This window comes from Periophthalmus magnuspinnatus, chromosome 16 (genome assembly GCF_009829125.3).
Source record: "Periophthalmus magnuspinnatus isolate fPerMag1 chromosome 16, fPerMag1.2.pri, whole genome shotgun sequence".
In the NCBI taxonomy this organism is placed as follows: Eukaryota; Metazoa; Chordata; class Actinopteri; order Gobiiformes; family Gobiidae; genus Periophthalmus; species Periophthalmus magnuspinnatus.
In genome coordinates, this window is record NC_047141.1 from 30,889,296 (window position 1) to 30,900,436 (window position 11,141).

The window sequence follows — 11,141 nt, forward strand, 5'->3', positions numbered from 1 at the left end:
TATTCAAGATCTTTGCTTTTTTCAAAAACCTGGAGTGGTTTTATTTCACAAACGATAAGGCTCTCCCTCTACATCAGACCACTCTCATCAGCAATACTTGGTTAAAATTTTGCCTAACTTTTATACTATATGGCAGCCCTTTGATTACTTTAATAATAGATGAATACCAAGACAGTGTTCCTATATATATATAGATTTGTAGTTATGTGTATGTATGTGTGGACATGTATTTGTATATACGTGTATGTATATAAATATGTAAATGTATATATGCGTATGTGTAGGTGCAGGTATGTTTTTTCTTTTTTCTCTTTTATTTATTTATTTTTCTTTTTTTTATTTATTTATTTATTTTTCTTTTTTTAAAATTATCATCTTGTTCTATTGTTCAAAAACACAATAAAAAGAGTTTTAAAAAAATAAAAAATTCTAAATCAAATTAAATAAACAACATATTCCATTTCAAAAAAAAAAAAAATTGCCTAACAAGTCTGCTTTGAACAATATTATAGTCGTTTCCTTCTCATTTACCCTCTGAAGTTGTATTTGGAGCGATTCTTACATGTTTGACAATATGGCGTCACTCAAACAACACGATTTCACCAGTACACGCCCACTGCTCTGCACTTGCTTTGTTTTTCATTTTTATTTTCTTAATCAGTGATGCTCATAGGTTTCGGCAGCAACGTCTAGTCATTTTGGTACAAATGTTAAAAATCAGGTGCTCACTCGTGACGCACAGCAGTCGATGGGAGGGGCCGACAGCTACACGGCTTTGTAACAGAAGTCTGCGGACTGGTTTCTTTTATTAAGTCGCTTTAGATGAATATTGTGATTTAAAATGTGCAGATTATAACATGACGATCCTTGGGTGTTACAGATTATTACGATAGAGCAGACACGACCACAATACAATCTTTAAAAAACTGTTCTGATCATTTCAATACTAAATTTCCTTCGACATTAGCAGACACCGTCTCCAAACTCTGGCTGTTTTCACTTCATTCAAGTTCAAGTTTTTTTCTCGTTTGCAAATGCACGAGACGCCGACACCAAGGTCTTAGCGTTACCGAAAAAACCTCGATAGTATATTTTTCCCCATTCATAAATATGTCTGTTCCTTCACTTATAGGACAATGCCATTTACAACCTGCTCCCAGACATCATCAGCCGATTGTCTGATCCAGAGAGAGGAATGAAATCGGACGACTTCAACACGATCATGACGTAAGACCCCGATCTCTTCCACCAAAGTGCGAATCTGTAATGTGATTTAATAATATAATAATCGTCGTTCTTGTGGGGATTTTACAGGCAGCTGTTTTCCTACATTACTAAAGAGAGACAAACTGAATCCCTGGTTGAAAAACTGTGCCAGCGTTTCAGGACGGCCAAGTGAGTGCATCTTCATTACTGTCATTTTCCACATTAATATTTAGCACATGGGGAAAAATGTCAACTACAACATGGCGACATACAAATCACAATACAGTAACGAAGATAAACGTTCTTACTAGTAGGGAGTTATTTCCATAGACCAGGGGCGTCAGACTCATTTTCACAAAGGGCCACATTAACAAAATATAATCTAAAATAAATGCATCTACTTTTTAATTTTGTTATTTAACCGTTTCTATATTTATTACTTATTCAAATTACAAATATTGCATATGGATTTGCATAGATATGAAAAAATGGCTGTTGACTGTGTATCTCCTGATAAACTGATATTTTAAGACGGTCATACCTTTTAATTTACTTTGTTGCGGGCCACATAACATGACCTGGCGGGCCACATTTTGCCCACGGGCCTTGAGTTTGACACATGTGCCATAGACTGTGTAAAGACGTGGACTAACTGAGTGTCACGTCACCCTCAGCGTTCAGCTCCAAATGAAGCTCAATCAAGGCAGGTATAGGGAATCATTTGAAGCCAAGTTCCATATTTCGATTCCCGACTGAGAGTATCATAGCAACCAAAGAGCCAATCCGGTGCGAGGATGTTGAAGGCAACGCCCCTTCTTGCATGCACCACTGGTTTAGCACAGAGCGGGGGCTTAGCAACGCTGTCAACAAACTTATCGCTAAGACTGGCAGGAGTGACCTCGGGGAAAGAAGACACTTGATTTGTCTGTAATCACATCTTGATTTACAGACGCAATACCAAAATAATAAAATGACCGAGATCATGTACAACAGATCAATACTTTTGAGTTTCCTTGCCGAGAAGGAGGGTCAAAGGACAGGGGGCGCTCTGCTCTGGGACAGTTCTTCATTTGCTTGTTTTCCATTGATTAATTCACCGTTTCTGTTTCGTTGCTGATTTTCTAACTTTCTTTTGGTTAAATCAGTCGTCATGTTCAGCCCTAAGAAGCAGCTGCTGTTGTGATTTTGGGCTTTACAAAAATAAATTGAATTTAATTTAATTTAAGACCAAAATGACGAGGCTGACGGCACCAGTTAGAGAGAGGAGGCGACAGTTTTTCAGTAAAAAGCGAATTGGATCCAGACTTGTGGGAGCCAGAAGCGCACCTGGGATCACTTCATGTTTGAACGCGGCGGCTAACAGGTTATACTTCCAGTCAGTGGTTATTTCTAATGGTTAGTGATCTTTTTATTTGAAGTAGAGCCAACCCTTTGCCATTTAACACAAAAAATAGCCACTTTTCTTCCTCTAAAATCTGAACTCTGTCAGTAAAAGGAGGTGGTTTGGAGCGAAAATTTAAAACCTTATTGTACAGCTTCCAAAAAACGAACATTTTTGTCTTTTAAAGTCGCTGTAAACGATTTTCACCATCTTCAAAATGTGAAAACCCGGACTAATTCATTTTAAACAGTTTACACGTGTCCAAAGTTATTCCGCACTTACCTTACTGCTGTGAAAAATGACGATGTTTGGAATGCATGAGTTTATAAGAGCTTTTCACAACTCGAGACTAGTGTGGAGTTTTGCTGTGACGGTAAAGCGAGCACTTGGTCTGCTAACGCCCTCCTCGTGATTACTGTACAATAAAACGCTTTATAATTAGATGCAGACAGCACACGGAGGACTTATTTTGACCTCAGCAGCTGCATACACACACAAGATATCTGTACTGGGGAAAGACGTTCTGTTCAAATACATGGGGCACAAACCGGTTACAAGGTCTTTCTAAAAATGCATCGTATCACTCTGTCCAACTTATAAACCTAGTAATGATATTTCCCATATACAGCCTCAGCATCAGAGTCTCACGCTGCACCAGCTCATGTCTGACTCACCCCTCCATACTCTCCTCAAACGAAGGACGTTTTATTCCACCGCACAAAAGCAAAGTGGATTTAGACAAAAGACGTTCACGGAAAATAAGATTTGGACTAAATGCCGGAACAGAGTCTGATTAATGAATGCGTTTTTTGTGATTAGCTATGCATTTCACATCGTAGTCTAATGGGTAGAATATGATCTCATAATGTCAGATGGAGGGCAAGGGACAATGCAGCTCTACGGGAGATTCTCTGAGTGGAACGACTAGAACATTCACATATGTTGAACCGTGTTTCTTAGGGACTGGAATCACAAACTTGACATTAATCTTAAGGTTTGGTCTGTTGAATTTACAACAACAGTGTCTGCGTTGTCACTTTTTGAATTTGTCTTTAAGAATGCATATATTTCAGCACTTTTTTTCAGATTTTTCTCATCTCAAAATCTCATATTACACTATTTTCTGATCTATTTTGAAACGTTTCCTCTTAAAAAAACGTACCTGGAGTTGTGTTTTTTGTTTCATTCACACAAAAGTGAAGAATTCTGCATAATATACGACCTTTAAACTTTATTTGAAACTATATATTGACCATAAACCAGGTCAACTAATCTGCATTTTGACAGTTTAAAGTGGCATGTGATTTGCCTGGAATGTTCCACAGTATGGCGTTGTAATTATATTTCAGTGGAGACGAGCAGGTGAAGGATCAGGCCAGGTTATAGGTTCGATCTGTCACAGTAAAAATGCACTTTTTAATTTAATGTTGGTAGTTGTTGTTGCATGAAGAGCAGACGCAGAGGCACAGGGATCGTTCTGTAGATTTTTATTGTCTGTTACAGCGAAACAGTCGGGTTAAAAAAGCTAAATTTGAAGCGGAGTCGGGTTAAACAAGCTCAAATGGAAGCGGAGTCGGGTTAAAAAAGCTAAAATCAAAGCAGAGTCGGGTTAAAAAAGCTAAAATCAAAGCAGAGTCGGGTTAAAAAAGCTAAATTCAAAGCAGAGTCTGACAGGGTTTATAGTACTGAGAGTGGGGGTTAAACATTCTATAGATAAGAAATTTAAAGCAAAGTCGAACAAGGTGAGTGTTTTATAACCTTCCCTGAGTGGGGGGTTGCAGAGTGAGACAGATAAGTCGTGTTCTGGTCACTCTGGTTAAGGCCACATTTGTTATCTTAGTGTGATATATGGCCACTGATGCATGATGGGAAACACAACATTTTGCACCTTTTGTAAGAAAAGTAAGCGACGTATTACATTTGTATATTGTCCACATTGTCAAACAGTGGAACATCCAGGAGGGGAATAACATCTCCATGGAAATAAACGGCAAATTCCAAGATAAGTTCCATTGTGCACCTTTTAAAAGCAGATTCCACCGTAGATTTCTGACCTGCTCAAATTAAAGGCGAATATTCCACTATTTCCTAATCTGTTCTAATGTTTCCTCGTCACAAACAGACCTGGAGTTGTGTTTTTTTTGTTTCTTTCACACATGTTTAACACAAACACCTGCATATTTAGTCTGAGTTTTTCTCTCCAACTGAAAACACCCTGTTCCACCTTGTGATGTCATCATGTGGTAGTACAGGAAGTGCCCCACAGTGTTTTTAAACTCCACACACCTTCACTAGAATCATTTAGCTCAGTAAAGATCAGCAATTCCAGGACTGAAATGATCTAAACGTAAAAAGGAGCTGTTAACATGAAAACTACCACTTGATGACATCACAAGGTGGAACAGAGCATTTTGAGCTTTGGAGATGTAACAGACTAATAATAAAGTGTGACTCAAACATGTGTGAATGAAACAAAACACAACTCCAGGTCTGTTTTTAAGGAGGTAACAACATTATAACACGGCGTAAAATCAGACTTTTAAACTGTTGTATAAAACGTCGACTTTACCTTTTGCAGCTTTTGTTTCGTTACTTGATTTGGTGACGTTTAGGAATGTAGATATTTAACTTAACATAATAAATTTCCAGCCTCATAACTGCTTACGTCATTTTTAGGCTAAACTGAAAATGATTTTTACAGCCCGGAAAACACAAACAGCTCCAGTCGTCTTATTGACAAATTTAAAGAAAAAACTGCAATGACGCCTTTTTCTGTACATCCTCTCCACTTCATGACATCACAAGGTGGAACAGAGCGTTTTGAGCTTTGGACATTGACAAACTAATAATGCAGTTACTCAAACATGTGTGAATGAAACAAAACACAACTCCAGGCCTGTTTTTGACAAGAAAACAATATTATAACACGGCTTAAACCTCACAAGAATCGCATTTGCGTGATATAAACTATAGTCGTTCTGTTCTGTTCAAACTCACTTATTCGATTCTTCTGTTTCTCTCCTCCAGGACGGAGAGGCAATGGTGCGACCTGGCCGTGTCCCTGTCCCTTTTGTCCATGTGTGAGCGCGGATTTAAGCGTCTGCAGGAGTGTTGGGAGTGTTACAGCGATAAACTCACGGAACCGGGAGTCTACCAACCTCTGCTCAACATCATGGCCAAACTCCGCAGAGGCGCCAAAGTGCAGTTTAAGGTGACGAATACTCAATCCACTATATCCTGTACATTTGTGATTCATCATTTATATATTGGAAACTGTCTAAACCAAGGATGAGACATTGTTTTTTCCTGACGGCCACATTTGAATCCAAACATCCGATGGAGGGCTGGACAAACCCACTTTACTCCGAGGCAAATGTCTGTAAATATAGGCCAAAGTGTCATATGTAATTATTGTGCTTTAGTTGTTATTAAAAACTTGCAAGGGCAGGATTAAAACAAAGGACCAGATGCAGCTCCCCGGCCAAAAAAAATCCTGAGATCTGTTAATCGTTAGCTGCGGTTCTACAATTAACTTGAACATAAAAACTAGCTTCATCAAGATTATTCCAGCCATTTACAGAACCGGAAGTGGCCGTAAATGTTATAACGACGAACAAACACCAACAAATTATAATAGATTTCAAGCAGCCATATCCTTATAATAGTGTAATGATCTGATATTTAGTTTTTAGCTAAGAACTGACACCTTTTTGTTGTTCTTGTAACTGTTTTTTGTGTGTTTATTTGTGACACTTGGTTGCTGTTCTGACAAGTTGATGCGACGTTTCTACTCGTCTGTTTTGCTGTTCTTTGTTTTCCTGTTTCGCTTGTGTTTTGGCGTGAGTTATGAACGACAGCAGCCCTTGTGTTCAAAAAATAAATAACCAGACGACATTTGCGGTGCTTCCTTACGCCAGAACGCTTCAGTTTACATGAGTTTTATTTGCGCTAAACGTGTGTGTGCACTTGTGTGTTCCAGGCTCAGGTGGAGGAGTTTGAGAAGCGGCTCACTGCGGTCCACACTAAAGGTCTGGAGAACGTAGAGAGTCCAGAGATGGAGGAGGAGAACCAGAAAGCAGAGAAAACAGCTCTGCGGACGCCGCTGCCAACGAGAGGCCGCTCCAAGGCTAAAGGTGGGTACGACACCAGAGCTGTAATGATCTACGAAATGTGACCATCATAAAAACGTTAAAACTGTCAGAATCATTACCGTCGGGTTAAAAAAGCTAAAATCAAAGCGGAGTCGGGTTAAAAAAGCTAAAATCAAAGCGGAGTCGGGTTAAAAAAGCTAAATTCAAAGCGGAGTCGGGTTAAAAAAGCTAAAATCAAAGCGGAGTCGGGTTAAAAAAGCTAAAATCAAAGCGGAGTCGGGTTAAAAAAGCTAAAATCAAAGCGGAGTCGGGTTAAAAAAGCTAAAATCAAAGCGGAGTCGGGTTAAAAAAGTTAAAATCAAAGCAGAGTCGGGTTAAAAAAGTTAAAATCAAAGCAGAGTCGGGTTAAAAAAGTTAAAATCAAAGCAGAGTCGGGTTAAAAAAGTTAAAATCGAAGCAGAGTCGGGTTAAAAAAGTTAAAATCGAAGCAGAGTCGGGTAAAAAAAGTTAAAATCGAAGCAGAGTCGGGTAAAAAAAGTTAAAATCGAAGCAGAGTCGGGTAAAAAAAGTTAAAATCGAAGCAGAGTCGGGTAAAAAAAGTTAAAATCGAAGCAGAGTCGGGTAAAAAAAAGTTAAAATCGAAGCAGTCGGGTAAAAAAAGTTAAAATCAAAGCAGAAAAACTGTCAGAATCATTACCGTGAAAATGATAATGAAATGGGTTTTGAACTAAAGTATATATTAGTATCTGGATATCGATACTTTTGACGACCTCGCTGTACCTTTGCCATTGTTTTTAAATATTTAACTTTCCGATGCAGGTCAGACAAAGGCGTCAGTCTCGGGACAAGAGGGCGACAGTTTCGTGACGCCTCGGAAATCTCGCCGAACGAAGAAAGCTCAGATCACGTTCAGCAGCGACGAAGAGGAGGATGAAGAGGGTACGTTTCAAAGTGTTTCCGTGTCAGTCAAAAGCGAGATGCACTTTGTTTTCTCTCTAAATATTTAATTTTAATTCCATAAACTGTGTATATAAATGGACGTGGCTAACCTGCTAGCCGCCGCGTTCATTTTGGTCTTAAACTGTTCGTATTGATTGTGACTCCTCCTACTGTTGGATTCTTTTTAAATGCAGGAGCAACTTCAACTTTATCCATGGCTGATTGTTTATTATCCATGGCCGATAAGTTCTGTTGATATCTTTTGATCCGATATGTGGGGCCAATTTTGTAGTAAATTTAAATGAGAGAATTTGGGGAAAATGAACAAAACTCAACCCAAGCACTTTTTTATCCACAGGACTGAAAGAGCAGTGTGTCCTGTTTTGTGCAGTTCTCTCTTAGTACAGTGGTGTCAAACTCAAATTCACAATGGGCCAAAATTAAAACCTGACACATTCACAGGCCAAACTCAACATTTACTGAAAAATTTACTGCATCTGATGTGTAACGTTAGGTAAAACTAAAGTTCATATGAAAAGGTTAAACACAAACATATGAGAAATTAAATTTGAAATAAAAAACACATCAGTAGTATTCATCTATTTAAATAAATTTGTCTCTCTCCGTGGCATTTCAAGTTCCTTTTTAAAGTAAATATTTTTTTCACAAGCCAACAACAAAATAAAACAAAAAAATATATCATTCCAGCCACTGAAAATTCAACTTTCAAACTATCAACAGTCCAGGCCTTGGAGTAGAAAAAGTGCAAAGAGAACATTCAGGGTCAATCTGCTTCACTCTGATTTACTCGGTTTACTGGTCTCGACTGTGCACCAGCCGAGTAGCAAAGCATTCTGGGATTTGTAGTATTAGTGGAGCATGCAGTATATACAAACGGGCCAACTCTAATGCACATTTGATTTGATCTCGCAGGCCAAATACAATTACACTGCAGGCTCTATAAAGCTTTGTGTGTATTTTTTTTTATGCAGTAGATCAACCAAAACAAACCTGTGCTGTAGATTTAAGCCCAATAGACCCATAAATCATTGGACTTTTAACGTGTTGATATCTCTAGTTCAAATCCACTTGAACCAAAACGCCCTTTATGTTTGTTTCCTTCCCCAGACGCTGTCATGGCTGAGAGCGAGACGCCTAAAGTCACGACCCCGATCGCTCGCACTTCTCGACGAGCCCGCCTCAGGAATTAACCTTTTATCTTTTACAATCTTTGTTTTATCCTTTTATGTCCTGTACTTTTTTAAATGTCTTTATCTTCTGTATATATTTTAACTCAACTTTGTGGCTAATTATAACCACAGTCTTTTAATAAACCGATGTCTGGTTCTACGGTGCTGTGGCTGCGTTACATTTTAATTATTTTGTGGACATCAGAGTCGTAGCAAGGACGGCTAAAGGCCAGTGTTGACTTTTCTGAGTTTGGCTATGGCGTCATTCGGCCGTTACAGAACTCGTCCTTATCAGTTTCCTTGCTCAACTCATCTCACAGAAGCGATCGGCTACGCACTTTGTCATTTTATCCGGGCCAGCTCGTCTCCGGGCCGTCCTTCTTCTCCATCACGACAATTATTACATCGACTTAACATTCAGAATCTGAAAGCAGGAACTATATATTTAGGGGCTCAGTGTTTATCGTGAGGACTTTTTCTTTGTAAAAGTGGGAGATTTGGGGCTTTTTTGTTTTAATATGATGAGATTTGAGCTGTAGACGGGTGGATTTGTACATATTATGGCTAATTATTGATGCATTCTGCTGTTTATTGGTTGTAGTCCATTTAAAAATCACTCACTGGGATTATTTTGCATTATTTAAATCTTAATTAGTGGCAAAAAGTAGCTTCAATATTATCGTTTATTGCAATATTTCTCTGTAGCGATTTATTGTGCCTCAAAACTGGTCTATTCTTAGCTCCTGTTTAAACCTCCTTGTCCTATGTAAACCTTAGAGAGAGTTAAATCGCAGATACTAACGTGCCGTGTTTAGTATTTTCAAGTCACAAAGTCCAGGACTGATGGTAAATAAACTTCTGCTTTACAAATCCAGAGTTTTCATCTTTACGACTTTACGACTCGTTACGACACTTATTTCCCAAACAAAACCCATCTATGCGTCTCATTTCAAGGGGCAGAACAGCTAATCAGACGACTGTTCCCAAATAAACATGGCAACGAGCACAAAACCTTGCATTAAAAAGGACTGCTGTAAAAGCCACATTAATTAAAGACGCACTGTGTAACTTCTCCGGTGCAGGGTCTGCCTCCCGATCTCCTCCAGGATGTTATTTCTAATCGATTACTGATGTTTAATAGCCTAAAAAGCCTGGAACACATCCACAGATCTGACCTTGGCCTGTTGCCGTCATGAGCTTGTGCACTGCCAAGAATGTTCCACAGTGTGGCATTTAACTTGGCAACAAACGTGTGGCACATCCTCCACTCCGAGCGTCTTATTAAAGAGCACTGTGTAACTGTAGTGATCTAGATTATTTTATGGCTCTCAGACGTGTTTTAAAAGGGGTTAAACTACATTTATTAAACTATTTGTTTTTAAATAACATGGAACATTTTCTTTTTCGTTTGAAAAGGCTCCTTTTCTGCTGCAGTGGCTCAGATTCTCAGTCTGACAGTCACATCTATTTGTGTTTTACTCCAGAAACATCTAAATCTGCTCATATTAGGAGGAGCTGCAGTGTCTTTGTGTCAGAGATTCTGCCCCAGGAAAGATTCACTCTCAATGTCACTCTCACACATGCACTCACTTTCTCACTCGCACACTCACTCTCTCATGCATTCACTCTCACACTCTTGCTCACTCTCGCACCCACCCACACACTTGCTCTCACTCACACACTCCCCCTCTCACTCACACACCTTCACTCACTTTCACTGTCACTATCGCACTCTCACACACTTACACACACACCCCCACTTTGACTCACACTCTCTCAATCACACTTACACTCTCTCTCACACTTATGCTTTCACTCTCACACTTGCTCACTCACACACCTTCACTCACTTTCACTGTCACTATCGCACTCTCACACATTCACTCACTTTGACTCACTCTCTCAATCACACTCACACACCTACACTCACTCGTGCTCACTCACTTTCACTGTCACTATCGCACACTCTCACATATTTACACACATTCACTCACACACACTCACTTTGACTCTCTCTCACACACCTACACTCGCTCGCTCTCCCACATTCACACACTCGCTCTCACTTTCTCACTCTTACTCACACACTTACTCACTCACACATGCACACTCTCACTCCCTCACACTCTTCCTCACTCTCTCACTCCCTCACACTCTTCCTCACTCTCTCACTCCCTCACACTCTCTCTCACTCTTACACTCTCTCTCACTCTTACACACTGTTGTTTCTCAAAATAAAAGTTGCCTGAGTTTTCATTATTTTCATGAGACTTGAATCAAACTGGAGCCTGAGATGAGCCGCACGACACAGAAGAAGCTCATCTTTGTCAGTCT

At 39.4% G+C, this 11,141-nt stretch overlaps 1 protein-coding gene across 1 annotated transcript in view; it reads left to right on the forward strand.

Annotated features, from left to right (window-relative positions):
* ncapd2 (non-SMC condensin I complex, subunit D2) overlaps nt 1-8,911 on the forward strand; it is a 33,280-nt gene extending 24,369 nt beyond the window's left edge. Inside the window, exons 27-32 of the mRNA XM_033981045.2 lie at nt 1,133-1,227; nt 1,315-1,395; nt 5,615-5,798; nt 6,567-6,720; nt 7,498-7,617; nt 8,746-8,911. Of these exons, the coding sequence (XP_033836936.1) occupies nt 1,133-1,227; nt 1,315-1,395; nt 5,615-5,798; nt 6,567-6,720; nt 7,498-7,617; nt 8,746-8,828 (717 nt within the window). The 3' untranslated portion in view covers nt 8,829-8,911. The remainder of the gene's footprint in view (nt 1-1,132; nt 1,228-1,314; nt 1,396-5,614; nt 5,799-6,566; nt 6,721-7,497; nt 7,618-8,745) is intronic.
* The last annotated feature ends 2,230 nt before the right edge of the window (nt 8,912-11,141 follow it).